Here is a 15,716-nt window from a genome sequence, read left to right on the forward strand (position 1 = left end):
CTAAGTTCGGCAGCTGATAATTTTGGTAAAAGAGATACCAAGTTTCATAAAGTTCTCAAAATATAATTGTAATTACTCATTACAGCACTGAATTCCTTCCTCTGTGGTTAGGAAGTCTTTTTTAAAAGAGTTCACTCTTATAAATGTCTGAATCAGGACACTCCTTAGATAAGCCAAACACCAGGTCATCCTAGCTGGCCCCTTGAACTTTACGGTTTCAACTGCCTGTGCAAGCCAGGGAGATACAAATGTTGTTTCCTTTAAATTTAATCCTTTCCTTTCTTTACTTTATTTTGCTGATTCATAATACCATCCTCTTAATAATACTATGCAACAGAAAAGGCAAAGAAACTGACGGTCAGCAACTTATATGACTTCACTCAAAGTAATAGAGCTAGTAAGTGGCAAAGTTAAAAACCTTTTCCAGTGGTCTGATTCCTAGACCAGGGCAACTTTGATATGAAGTTTAAAATAAGGCTTGCATTCAGGCCTTAATGTCTTTAAAAACAATCACAGCTTAGTTGCACTGCTACAACCATGGGCACAGAGGCTCTTTTATTGCTTACTTTACCAGCTGAGAGTTATCTCTATACCACTAGTTTCCAGTCTGTTACATTATATAAACTATAATTTGTCATAACTATTTTCCAAGCAAGTGACAAAAAATGTGCTCACCATATATGGATACTATAAAAAATACAGTTACTTGATAAGCTGATATTCATTTTTTCTGAAGACAGTCCTGTATAAAACCTACAAATTAACCTATAAAACCAGTAAGTTTACAAGGCAATAAATAATCACTAACACCCTCACTTGTTATTTTGAGTCCTTCCCATTACAGTCAAAGCAATGCAAGAGACATGGGTCCAGAAGATCCCTGGAGGAGGCCACAAAGAGAAAGTAGAGACACTGACCATATTTAGCTTAGTTATTTTAAAAGACTACTTCTGTTTAATTGTACCACCATGGGGCTCTAAATATCTCAAGTCTTCACTTAGTTTTTATGTCTTGGTCTTGGTCATATGGTTTAGAAGAGGGTTTTTACTTACGTCGATATTCAGCTCCAAGTCTCAACATTAGTCGGATGGGAAACACTTTAGCCCAAGGAGTTTCCCATTTCTGAATGAGAATCCCAAACAAGTAAGGTGGGGTTGGGAGTACTAGGTCTTGTAGTGACTGGTAGGTAGATGTCACATATAAGAATCCACCATGTTCTTTACTGCCAAGGAAACTTTGACTGAAGAAGGAATGTCCCAAGTTGCCTACAACATTCCCTAAAATGAAAAAGTACATTAATTACTATCAATAAAACAATCATATTTTTAATAATCATTATTATCAGCACTGGGCCAGACATTACTGCTACTGCTAAGTCGCTTCAGTTGTGTCCGACTCTGTGCGACCCCATAGACGGCAGCCCACCAGGCTCCTCCGTCCCTGGGATTCTCCAGGCAAGAACACTGGAGTGGGTTGCCATTTCCTTCTCCAATGCATTAAAGTGAAAAGTGAAACTGAAGTCGCTCAGTCGTGCCCGACTCTTAGCGACCCCATGGACTGCAAGCCTACCAGGCTCCTCCGTCCATGGGATTTTCCAGGCAAGAGTACTGGAGTGGGTTGCCATTGCCTTCTCTGGGCCAGACATTACCAAACATTAATTCCCAACCTTTCACTATGAAAGACACACATTTTAAAAGTTGTTTTTTTAAATAAATAGCATTTATTAAATGAAAATTTGTTTTCCAATTTGATGAGGGCTTCTGGTGAGCATAAAATACCTTGCATTATTAGCACATTCTAGTTTGTCTGGCTAAAAGACATCAAAAAATATTGATACCTTCCTTTAGATTATACAACTTACTGTATGAATTACTTTAGAGGTCTCAGGATCAGAATTATTACCTCAAAGGTCATGAAAAAATATTAGGATTAGGTACCTGCTCTCACACAGTTTACAGTCCCATTGAGTAAATAAATTCAATTCATGAATATAATTAATGAAGACATTAAATACAGATACATAAGAGACACTTAAGGGAAAAAATTTATGGAGAAAGTAGAACCACAGATTGGATTTATTCTAATTTTATTAATAGTTGAGATAAATATGAAACAGAAACAACCTAGGGCTTATTTAATCTTATATCAGGCAGGTTTTTTTCTTTTACTTGCAAATGCTCTTAACCAAGCACTTTCTAATTCAAGTATTTACAAGTTACCCTTCATTAAGGAGACAGTTTCCTCAGTTTAGAATTACAAAAGAACCTCCTGATAAGAGCTGTTCAATAATGTAACATAAGATTTATTCCGAGACATGTGCAAACTTCCTTTGATACCTCTAAAATAATAGCAAGTAGAGAAATCGCCATCAGAGAAGTTAATGCTTACTTTCCTTGGAAACTAGAGTCTATTTGCAGAACAGTTCAGTGATGGAACATAGAATCCTTGAGAGAAGTGGGAGCTATACTAAAAGCAGGGACCACAAGTGGAGAGAATACCACCCCACAAAATCCAGAGAAGCTTTATGGCTGAAAGCCATGTTCATCTGCACATCATCATCTTCCAAATACCTTCGGGGTAGTACCTCTGCCTCATTGGAAAAGACCCTGAAGCTGGGAAAGATTGAGGGCAGAAGGAGAAGAGGGTGACAGAGGAGGAGATGGTTGGATGGCATCATCAAATCAATGGACATGAGTTTGAGCAAATTCCAGGAGACGGTGAAGGACAGGGAAGCCTAGTGTGCTGCAGTCCATGGGGTTGCAAAGAATCAGACATGAGTAAGTGACTGAACAACAACAACCTTTGCCCCAGGATTAATCAAATCTGGCTGCACATTTAAACTGCTGGGCCAGATCTATAAGAACAGAATAATCCCCATATCAAGGAAGGAAAATGTTATTTTGGAAAAAAAAAAATCACAGATTGTGAAGTCACAAAGACATGGGTTTGAACACTAGCTTGAGCATTTACTATTATGAGATTGGGTGCAAGTTACCTAATTTCTGTGAGCCTCAACATCTGTGACAATAGGGAAGATTACACTAAATTTCAGACTTGATGTGAATGATAGAATATATGTAAAATGCCAAATGGCATCTTGCACACAGTGTGTTCTCAAAAAATGTTAACTAGATGGGGAAACAGTGACACACTTCATTTTCTTGGGCTCCAAAATCACTATGAATGACTACAGCCATGAAATTAAAAGATGCCTGTTCCTTGAAAGAAAAGCAATGACAAACTTAGAATATTAAAAAGCAGAGACATTTCTTTGCCTACAAACGTCTATATAGTCAAAGCTATGGTTTTTCCAGTAGTCATGTATGGATGTGAGTTGGACCATAAAGAAGGCTGAGTGCCAAAGAATTGATGCTTTTGAACTGTGGTGTTGGAGAAGACTCTTGAGAGTCCCTTGGACTGCAAGATCAAACCAGTCAATCCTAAAGGAAATCAATCCTGACTATTCACTAGAGGGACTGATGCTGAAGCTGAAGCTCCAATACTTTGACCACCTGATGCAAAGAGCTGACTCATTAGAAAAGACCTGGATGCTGGGAAAGATGGAAGACAGGAGGAAAAGGGATGACAGAGGATGAGATGGTGGGGTGGCATCACCAACTCAATGAACATGAGTTTGAGTAAGCTCTGAGAGACAGTAAAAGACAGGGAAGCCGGGTGTGCTGTAGTCCATGGAGTTGCAAAGAGTTGAACATGACTGAACCAATGAACAACAACAACATCCCTTCAACCATACAGACAAATCTCAACAGCACTGCACTAAAAAAATTAGTCAAACACAACAGTGAGATTCCATTTATATGACTTTCTCAAAAATGCAAAACTACAGTGACAGAAATCAAATTACTAGTTGCCAGGAGCAGAGGGTAAGGTGAGGGGATTAAATACAAAGGGACATGAGGCAGGGTTTAAAGATAATGAAAATAGTATATATTTGATACTGGTAGCTGTTACTGGACTTTATTGATTTGTCTAGATTCACTAAACTGAGTATATGTGTATTTATAAATAGTAATATATGTCTAAAAAGGCATATTACTGTATATAAATTATACCTCATATACTTGACTAAAAAAAGAGAACTTTAGTAGTGAACTTACAGAAAATCAAAGAGAAAGAGTTCTAAAAGCCAAAGAGGAAGACAAATAACTATTTATTAAAAAAGGGAAAAAGGGGACTTCTTTGGGAGTCCACTGATTAGGACGCTGCCCTTACACTGTAAAGGCCAATGGCTTGGTCCCTGGTAGGGGAACTAAGAATCCATAACATATGCAGCTCAAAAAAAGCAGCTAGATTGCAGGGCTTCCCGTAGTTCAGATGGCAAAGAATCTGCCTGCAATGCAGTAGACCCAGATTCAACCTCTGGGTCGGGAAGATCCTCTAGAGGAGGAAATGGCATCCCACTCCAGTAGTCTCACCTGGAGAATTTCAGTAACAGAGGAGCCTGGCAGGCTCTCGTCCATGGGGTCACAAAGAGTAGTAGAAGACTGAGAGACTAACGTTTTCGCTTTCTTTCAGATTGCAGAAAATGCCAGAAGACAATGAGGTAATACCTTCAAAGTACTTGCTAAGAGAAGGTGAAATGAAGCAATGAATGAAAGAAGGAAGAAAGGGAGGGAAAAAAATCTGTTAACCTAGAATTCTGTAGCCAAGTAATTATTCAAGAATGATGGAAAAAATAAAAACATTTCAGACATACAAAGACTAATGGAGTTTAACAACCATACACCCTCATCAAGAGAACTAATTAAAAGATGTATTTCAGCAAGAAAAGCAAGTCCTAATGGAAACATGGGATACTGAAATAGCAGATAACAAGAAAATATAGTGGTAAATTTAATAATTTTGAATGAACTGAAAATCAATATTGATTTTTAATGCTGGAATTAAAAACTGAATATAATTGAATATAATTAATATTTTTTTTCTTTTACAAGAGGTAGAACAAATTACAACAAATGTAAGAATGGCAAAGATATTAAATGAGTGAAGTATGCTGAGGTCTGTGTCATGTTCGGAAGGACCAAAATGCTGAGGCAGAACTGTCAGCTTCCTCTTGTTCACACCTTGTTTAATTCCCTACCTTTCTGTGGCGAAAACACCTATTAATATATTGGGTGTCACTCCCATGATTAGGTTACTAATCAATAAACTCTGAGTTAATCAACAGGGAGAGTATCAGAGTTGGCCTGACATAAGCTCTTTAAATGTAGGTCTAGAGGTCAGAGATTCAAAGCGGAGACAGTCCTGCTGACCTGGAGGAAAGGAAACACCCACGTGGTAAACTATCTATGAGGCAAAAGGAACTGCAGGCAGCCTCTAGGAGCCGAGAGTACGTCCCAACCAGTAGTAACAAGAAAATGGGTATTTGTAAGAAAGTGAATTCTGCCAACAACCTGAGGACCTTGCGCTCCAAATGAGAAGCCCAGCATAGCTAACACCATAAGGCACCCTGAGATGAAGATTCACCTAAGCTGTGCCTGGACTCCTAACCTATGGAAACTGAGATAATAAATGTGTGTTGCTTTAAGCCAGTAAGTTTGTGGCTTAGGAATATAGTAATAAAAAACTAATACATACTGAATTTAACTCTGTCAGAAAATGGTCATAGTTAACACTTATGTTGAAAAAACTAAAAGAATTCCAAAGAAAATGCTAATGCAATAGAAACAGGGGTGAAAGACATAAACAGGATGTATGTGTCACAGAAAAAAAACTATATATGGCCAATAAATACATGAAAATATGCTCAGTCTCATTAACAGTCAGTGAAATGCAATTCAGAGTGATATATCATTTTATATCCACCAGTATGGCAAAAATTAAAACTTTGATAATATCAAGTGTTGACAACTGTTATACACTGGAGATGGGCACAGATAGATATAAACTGGTAAACCTCTCTGGGAAACAGTTTAACATCACCTAATAATGTTGAAGATATCCATTCCCTATAAAAAAGCAATTCTTCTCCTAAGCGTTGTTGTTGTTTAGTCACTAAGTTGTGTCTGACTCTTTTGCAACCCCATGGACTATAGCCTGCCAGGTTCCTCAGATCATGGGATTTCCCAGCAAGAATACTGGTTGCTGTTGTTCAGTCGCTAAGTTGTGTCCGACCACAGGAACTGCAGCACGCCAGGCTTCCCTGTCCTTCACTATCTTCCAGAGTTTGTTCAAACTCATGTCCATTGAGTCAGTGTGCCATCCAACCATCTCATCCTCTGTCACCCCCGTCTCCACCTGCCCTCAATCTTTCCCAGCATCAGGGTCTTCTCCATTGAGTCAGCTCTTCACCAAAGTATTGCAGCTTCAGCTTCGGCATCAGTCCTTCCAATGAATATTCAGGGTTGATTTCTTTTAGGACTGAATAGTTGGATATCCTTGCTGTCCAAGGGACTCTCAAAAGTCTTCTCCAGCAACACACTTCAAAAGCATCATTTCTTCAGTGCTCAGTCTTCTTTATGGTCCATCACATCTGAACATGACTACTGGAACAACCACAGCTTTGACCATACAGACCTTTGTCCAACACTGATATCTCTGCTTTTTAATACACTGTCTAGGTTTGTCATAGATTTTTTTCCTAGGAACAAGCATCTTTTAGTTTCGTGGCTAAAGTCACTGTCCACAGTGATTTTAGAGCCTAAGAAAATAAAATCTGTTACTGGTTCCACTTTTTCCCCTATCTAATTGCCATGAAGTGATGGGACCAGATGCCATGATCTTGGTTTTTTGAATGCTGAGTTTTAAGCCAGTTTTCTGTAAAACCCAAGCAAATTTTTTGGCCAACCCAATGTGTACCAAACCAAGAAATGTTTAGTTTGGCTTCAATGGTAGCATAAGGAGATTACTAGTGGGAAATGAGATTCAAAATAGAGGATCAGATATGTACAGCACCGAATGTCAGAGTACACGGTTTATTCTAAAGGTAACATGAAGCCAAGAAAGGTTTATAAGTAAAAGAGGGAAATAACTGAAGACTAACTCCAGAAAAAATAATCTGGTACATATAATTCCTGTTTCATTCAAATTCATGTTCTGAGTGTCTGTTTGCAAAACATAAGTATAAGACATGGAGGAAGGGAGGGGAGATGGGGAGAAATAACTTTCCCATGCCCTGCAATAACCAGTAGGCATCCTGAAACTCTCAGAATGTCACTTCTCACAAACCACCATTTTCCCCCTCACTGTGGAAAGGATAAACGGTTACGTGTGACCAAAAATTTTATATACGCTAAAAGAGAAACATGTAAACACATATATACGTATATACATTATTATTAATACATGTAGTTTAGATAAAAAATTTCATAAAAGAATTATAAAGACAGTTCATATAAGGGCTTCTTCAGTCTCTTGAGTGACATATAGCAGAGAAACCACTAACCTAGGGATAGAGTGTTTAAGTTTTTTACACTGAAGGGAAATTTAACATATAACTTGTCAATTCCACACAATGTACCATAAGAGAAGAAAAATAATGAATCAAGATCATCTTAGAACATGTATAATGTGTCCATTTATTTAAAAAAAAAATCACAGTGAAATAATATAGTAAGCTTCTACCTTGATTATCTAAATATGGGATTCAAAATAAAATAGACATAGCATATAAAGTATTATGCACATTTTTTTAAACTTCTATACTATTAATATACACTTAAATATATTTCCTCTCTCTCAATTTTTAATAGCATGTCTTTATATTAGCATATTTAGTCTTTTGAACTTCTAATAGCTATGCATTTACTTTATATTGTTACAGTTAATAATATTTATAATTTACTTTGAAATCATAATAAAGTCGCTCATGCTAGCGATTTTTGAAACTTGAAAATTAAATGAATATCTACATTATGATTATATGAATATTATTAAGCAAGTTAGCAAGTTATCATTATCCTTCCTTCTACCAGATAACAATATCATGTCCTAAACCAATCAAAGGAAAAGTTTTTTTACATTGTGGCCAGTGGATTATCTTACAACTCTGATTATAGTCTTTGTAAAATAATAACAACTACACTAGATAAAGTATTAAAATTTATAACTTCCTCAAACCATGCCAAGTTCTAACTTGCCAATAATTAAAAAGTCCAATGCCAGGCTTCTAAATTAAAGACTATTATTTTCCATCTGAGTCCAAAATTTTTTATCAACTATACAGGGTGCAGACAAACTCATAAAGTATCCCCACCTGCCAGAGCATCCCGATAAAGCTGCACAAAATGGTTGAAGATATCCTTTGGCAAACACTTTTCATCTGGTAGACATTGCAGAAGAATGACTATCTCAGACTGACCAACTGCATGCATTCCCTTTGTTGTGAAACACCAGCACTTCCTGTTCACATCTACAAATGAAATAAAAATATACAAATGAAGACCTTCTCAATCCTTACCCTTAAGAAATCCACAGAACTCTCTGTTTTAACACACCGAAGAATAAAATAGATCCCACTGACTTTGTATAATTCAACTGTGAACTGTCACTACTGCGCCAAAGGACTATTGCAGAAAATAAAACATACCAATGCCTCTGGCTCTCAGCAAACAGACTGGATTCAGGCTGTGGCCTACAGAAAATATATTTTGATGTACACTTATTAAATTTAAACTGTGATTGAAAGAGTCTGGCTATTTATAGTCTTTCCTGGAAGAAAGTTCCAGACAGCCAGCAAGAGAACTTTAACTGACTTCATCCTGTAAAAAGTGGTGAAATGGATGGCTTTTCTGGACTAATTACTTCCACTTCTTCACCTTAAGGCTATGCAGAGCCACAACACAAGCTATATGTAGTTCAAAACAATGTTCAGTCCATGGTACTTTTATTATTTGTACTTCAACACAATATTCTCAATGGAATTGAAAGAGGGTTCAAATAAAATTATGGCTATCATGATATAAATCAACACTAATAAAAGATCTTTATTTCCCTCTGGGAATTGTTTCTTTATATACCAAACAAAAGGTGCCCAATTCAACTATATTAAGATGGTACACACTTAAGGAATTCTAGACTAGCTATTTTCTAAGTATATAAGCTAGATATGGTAAACTGAAATTGTAAGCAAATTATTTAAAAATTTGATTCTAGAAGGAAAGGTGGCAAGCAAATACACAGTGAGACTGAAGGCCTGTTCCCCAATGCTTTCTTCGTCTCTCCAAAACTCTGCCTATTAACATTCATCCAGGATAAATGCATTCTCCGTTTTCCAGTATGATACTGGAACCAAGATTTGAAGTTACTGTCCTCTCTCTCATTCTGTTGCCTAAGAAGCTAGCACCAAGAATTGAGAAGTTTCTTCTGAATTCTAACTTGTGATACACTGAAGTTTTACTATGTGTTAGTTAACACTACTCCCAAATAAGGTTTTGCACCATGATTAAATGTTTCTGAGATTTAAACCTAGCATGTATAAATTGATCGCCCTGGATAATTTATCCACCTCTAGTTACCCAAGTGGTGAGTTGTGACTTGGCACACTCATCTCAGGAAGAACTTAACTCAGAAGTTCCGTTTGGCTTTTCTCCATGGAGAATTCACTTATCTCACTCATTTGACTAAAACAAGAGTCTCAGTCCCACAGTTGTCCTCAAGGATATATAATTTTATACAAACCAACTTCTTCAGCAACCAGTTTTCATTAAGGATTTATTTAATTAAAAATACTTGTGTGTAATAAATCTAAAAACTTTATTATCTATGACTCATTTATTATCTATGACATTTTAATTTAAAAAAAAAAAACAAATTTTCAACTTACAATTTACAATTTTAACCATTGACAACAAATTTGCATTTAAAACAAATACAAGTGGGTCAGGGCCACCATCCTCCAACTGCTGCATTACTGAAATCTGTGATGGTTTCTCTTCCACAGCATAGTCTGTAAAGGGAGAAAACAATGTAAGAGACTGGTTAAAGAGACGAATCAAGAAAGAACGCTGATAGAGGAATGGCCTCATTATTCATAGGAAAAAGCAACTGATTTATAGATAGGCAAATACAGGTTTATATCTGCTACCCTAGTGTCATATTAATAGTGCCCCTTTCATTCTCAAAAGTGATCCAGTCCAGTTTGGATGGTAACATAGTTATCCTATGCCTAGACTTCTCCACACAATGGTTTATATCACAGTTAAAAACAACACTTTAAGTTAACAAAAATCCTCCAACTATCATAATAAGAATTTCACTTATGACATGTGAAATGAAAACACAATCTTATTTATTTTAACAATAGGGGCCAAGTTAATTTCTTATTAATTTAAGATTTATTAAAATAACCCAAATTTGAAACCTAAGTGGCAAATTTACTTGCAAAAGAATATTTTTACACGGTTCTAGTAAAGAAGCATTATCCAATCAAAAGAATGCTTAACTTTATGTGAAAGTTCATTGTTGAAGCATCTGAGACACAAGCTGGATTTGACAGTATGATATATTCAGCCCAGCACCGTGACAGGAACAGAAGACACAAACACGAATTCAGACTGAAGGAATTCATGGTTTAGGTGAAAGAATCAGACCTATATAGTATGTAAATTACAGTGAAAAATGTGTTAATATAGTAATAGCCTACAAGAATTTCTATTTAAACAGAGATGAGGATGTAAAACACTACTACAAAGACATCCAAGCTAGGATTCAGAGAAGTTTTCCATTAATATGGATTTTGAAAGATTGAGGAGTTATTCAGGAGACTGGCATATAGCGGAGTATTCTATTCTAGAGAGAAGAAAGGAAAATAATAAAAATATTTATTACATGCCTACTTTGTACCAATTTTCTTATTATGTATTTTCAGGTATGAAATTTAATATTCATAATGATACTTAAGTAGGTATAGTTACATAATTTAAAAGAAAACAAAAAAATAGGAAAAGGATTCAAGAGAGATAATCACTTGCCCACGGGACCATAAGGGCTTCCCTGGTGGCTCGGCTGGTAAAACAATCCGCCTGCAACGCAGGAGACCTGGTTCCATTCCTGGGTCAGGAAGATCTGCTGGAGAAGGGATAGGCTACCCACTCCAGTATTCTTGGGCTTCCCTGGTGGCTCAGTTGGTAAAGAATCAGCCTGCAACGCAGGAGGGGTTTGATCACTGGGTTGGGAAGATTCCCCTGGAGAAGGGAATGACTACCAACTCCAGTATTCTGGCCTGGAGAATTCCAGTCTGCAGAATTCCATGGACTGTATAGTCCATGGGGTTGCAAAGAGTAAGACAGGACTGAGCGTCTTTCACTGGATCACAGAGCTAGAATGGACTGGTACTGGAATTAAAACTCAGGCTTTTCCAGCTCTTAATTAAGTCCATGTTCTTCCCACTATTCCACACCATAAGAAAAAGCATGGAAGTATAAAATGTGAACATTCAGAAAACAGCAAATAATCTGTAGTATGCCTGTAAAGTACTAGGGCACTGGCTGGAAATAAAATTAGATAAATTGAGATAAAGTTACCACAAACACTATACTTCAAAGGAAGAAATTTATCCTGAAGGCATTGGGAACCCATTGAATTTTCTAAGCAAGAATAGTATATGATAATATCTATGCTTAAAAAGATAACTGGACCTAAGCAAGATTATAAGCTTTTGCATCACAAAGAAAACCATAAACAAAATGAAAAGGAAATCTACTGACTAGGAGAAAATATTTGCAAATGATGCAGCCAACAAGAGCTTAATTTCCAAAATATACAAACAGCTCACACATCTCAGTAACAAAAAATAATCCAATCAAAAATGAGCAGAAAACCTAGACATTTCTCCAAAGACATACAGATAGCCAATAGGCACATGAAAGAAAAGATGCTCAACATCATTCATAGAAAAATGCAAATCAAAACTACAATGAAGTACCACCTCATACCAGTCAGAATTGCTATCACTAAAAAGTCTACATATAACAAATCCTGGAGAGGCTGGGGGGAAAAGGGAACCCTCCCACACTGTTGGTGGGAATGTAAATTGGTGAAGCTATTTGTAGAACACTACGGAGATTCCTCAAAAAACTAAAAATAGATTTTCCATATAATCCAGCCATTCAACTTCTGGGCAAAACTATAATTTGAAAAAATGCACGCACCCCTATGTTCAGAGTAGCAACATTTAAAACAGCCAAGATATGGAAACAACCTAAATCTCCATTGACAAAAGAACAGATAAAGAAGATATGGTGTATATATACACAATGAAATATTACTAAGCTAAAAAAAAAAGCAAAATAATGCCATTTGGAGTTACACGAATGGACCTAGAAATTACTATACTAAGTGAAGCAAGTCAGAAAGAGCCAAATACCATATGATATCACTTAAATGTAGATTCTCTACAAAACAGAAACAGACTCACAGACATAGAAAATAGATTTGTCATTGCTGAGGGAAATGGGAGTGTGGGGGAGGGTTGGATTGGGAGTTTGGGACTAGCAGATGCAAACTATTATATATAGAATGAATAAAAAAACAAGGTCCTACTGTATAGCACAGGGTACTATATTCAATGTCCTGTTACAAATCATAATGGAAAATATATCAGAAAGTATATATATATATATATATATATATATATATATATACACGCTCACATACACACACATATATATACACATAAACATATGTATAACTGAATTACTTTGCTGTACACCAGAAATTAACATATTGTAAATCAACTGTACTTAAAAAAAAATAAAAGATAACTAGCACCAATGTGCAAGATTAAATAAAGGTGAGAAAAACTGAAGGCAAGGAGACAAGGTAAAAGACTAGGACAAAAGTGAGGAAAGATTATAGGAAAAAACCATCTCCTGAAAATGTACTGACTGGATGCTGATCTGGATCTATCAACAAGAAAATTTCACATAAAGATAAGCATTCTTTTGACTGAGTAGTAACTTAGCTTCTTACCAGGGCTCACTAAAAATATTTTTTAACATAAAATTGGTACTTATGTTCTGTGATCTCCACCTATTATATATACATTTCTGAATGTATATTCTACTCAAAACTAAAAGTTAAATGAATATACTGACTGTATAACGTGGGTCAATCCTAGAACTATGAGCAACTCTTCACAGGTTATTATATGCTTTGGAATATAAAGAAAGAACTGCCAATAAGCTACATTTATATTACAATTAAAAATAATATATCCTTTCAACAAATGAAATTATAACATAAAAACATAAATATATTCTCTAAAACAATCACTAACAGCAACGGTGCTTTCCATGGCACTGAATAATCACGTTTTTGTTGCTAGAAAAGAGAAAGGTTATTACTTGAATTCTCTCTCATTTCCTTAATTGGAAGGCAACATTTTGCATGTATAACTATCCCTGTTTAAACATCTAAGTCTACATACCTCCTTTCACCCCAGTGGAGATGAGAATGGGAGGAAGGCCATCTTCAGGTATAAGATTCATTGCACTGCCAACAGGACTTCCGACCTGAGTTATACTTCCAGAGAATAGAGAAATATTCGTCTAGGAAAAGTAAATTGGCATAGACAGCATTATAGAGAGTTCAAGAATTTGGCAGGATATAGTCAAGACTACAAATGGGAATTTAAGTGAAAACTTCAAATTCATACTTTTTGAAACATAGGATAAGATACTCATTAACCTGCGGGTCTCAAGGGCTGGGCTTAAACTATGAACGAAAACGTGAAAATGTATACAGTTGTATAGTTTCTCATTTTGACATCACCAAATCATAGTAATGAGAGAAAGCTGCCTTTACCAAGGTTTCTTTTACCATAAAAGAAAAATATTTTTTAAACCAGCAGTGCCAACAGAAACAAAATTTCAATATTATCTCATATTTCCTGAACATTTACCCCTTTGGATCTACTTAAAGTCTTAGTGATAGGCGTTTTCAAAGTAACTTTGAGAACTGGGGTGATGGTTATACAATAATGTAAATGTAATTTAAAATGGTTAAAAAGGCAAATTTTATGTTATCTATATTGTAATTTTAAAAATTAACTTTGATAATACACAGTTTTCATTTACTTTGTAATGAAATTAAACTTCAAGTTATTTTTCTTTGCATCAATATGAAGATCACATTAACTTAATAAAGTATAATGTTGCAGAATACATCTTGAGTGGGTTTAAATTCACTTAATTAACAATTTAATAGAATATGCTCAGAGAGCTATTAAAAGGGACTATTTCAATGCAAAGATGGGCTCAATAAAGGTCAGAAATGGAATGGACCTAACAGAAGCAGAAGATATTAAGAAGAGGTGGCAAGAATACACGGAAGAACTGTACAAAAAAGATCTTCACGACCAAGATAATCACAATGGTGTGATCACTCACCTAGAGCCAGACATCATGGAATGTGAAGTCAAGTGGGCCTTAGAAAGCATCACTATGAACAAAGCTAGTGGAGGTGATGGCATTCCAGTTGAGCTATTTCAAATCCTGAAAGATGATGCTGTGAAAGTGCTGCACTCAATATGCCAGCACATTTGGGAAACTCAGCAGTGGCCACAGGACTGGAAAAGGTCAGTGTTCATTCCAATCCCAAAGAAAGGCAATGCCAAAGAATGCTCAAACTACCGCAAAATTGCACTCTTCTCACATGCTAGTAAAGTAATGCTCAAAATTCTCCAAGCCAGGCTTCAGCAATACGTGAACCGTGACCTTCCAGATGTTCAAGCTGGTTTTAGAAAAGGCAGAGGAGCCAGAGATCAAATTGCCAACATCTACTGGATCATCAAAAAAGCAAGAGAGTTCCAGAAAAACATCTATTTCTGCTTTATTGACTATGCAAAAGCCTTTGACTGCATGGATCACAATAAACTGTAGAAAATTCTGAAAGAGATGGGAATACCAGACCACCTGACCTGCCTCTTGAGAAATCTGTATGCAGGTCAGGAAGCAACAGTTAGAACTGGACATGGAACAACAGACTGGTTCCAGAAAAGGAGTACGTCAAGGCTGTATATTGTCACCCTGCTTTTTTAACTTCTATGCAGAGTACATCATGAGAAATGCTGGGCTGGAAGAAGCACAAGCTGGAATCAAGATTGCCGGGAAAAATATCAATGACCTCAGATATGCAGATGACACCACCCTTATGGCAGAAAGTGAAGAGGAACTAAAAAGCCTCTTGATGAAAGTGAAACAGGAGAGTGAAAAAGTTGGCTTAGAGCCCAACATTCAGAAAACGAAGATCATGGCATCTGTTCCCATCACTTCATGGCAGATAGATGTGGAAACAGTGGAAACAGTGTCAGACTTTATTTTTTGGGGCTCTAAAATCACTGCAGATGATGACTGCAGCCATGAAATTAAAAGACATTTACTCCTTGGAAGAAAGGTTATGACCAATCTAGATAGCATATTTAAAAGCAGAGACATTACTTTGCCAACAAAGGTCTGTCTAGTCAAAGCTATGGTTTTCCCAGTGGTCATGTACGGATGTGAGAGTTGGACTGTGAAGAAAGCTGAGCACCGAAGAATTGATGCTTTTGAACTGTGGTGTTGGAGAAGACTCTTGAGAGTCCCCTTGGACTGCAAGAAGATCCAACCAGTCCGTTCTAAAGGAGATTGGTCCTGGGTGTTCTCTGGAAGGAATGATGCTAAAGCTGAAACTCCAGTACTTTGGCCACCTCATGCGAAGAGTTGACTCATTGGAAAAGACTCTGATGCTGGGAGGGATTGGGGGCAGGAGGAGAAGGG

The 15,716-nt window shown here is 36.5% G+C and overlaps 1 protein-coding gene across 3 annotated transcripts in view; it reads right to left on the reverse strand.

Annotated features, from left to right (window-relative positions):
- ZFYVE9 (zinc finger FYVE-type containing 9) overlaps window positions 1-15,716 on the reverse strand; it is a 182,539-nt gene that overhangs the window by 41,966 nt on the left and 124,857 nt on the right. For all 3 annotated transcript variants that reach the window (XM_040231136.1, XM_040231135.1, XM_040231134.1), the window contains 4 exons: window positions 13,388-13,508; window positions 9,785-9,907; window positions 8,216-8,371; window positions 1,053-1,277 (listed from right to left, as the gene is read on the reverse strand). In XM_040231136.1, coding sequence (XP_040087070.1) covers window positions 1,053-1,277; window positions 8,216-8,371; window positions 9,785-9,907; window positions 13,388-13,508 — 625 coding nt within the window. The remainder of the gene's footprint in view (window positions 1-1,052; window positions 1,278-8,215; window positions 8,372-9,784; window positions 9,908-13,387; window positions 13,509-15,716) is intronic.

Source organism: Oryx dammah, unplaced genomic scaffold (genome assembly GCF_014754425.2).
Source record: "Oryx dammah isolate SB20612 unplaced genomic scaffold, SCBI_Odam_1.1 HiC_scaffold_28, whole genome shotgun sequence".
NCBI classification, from domain to species: Eukaryota; Metazoa; Chordata; class Mammalia; order Artiodactyla; family Bovidae; genus Oryx; species Oryx dammah.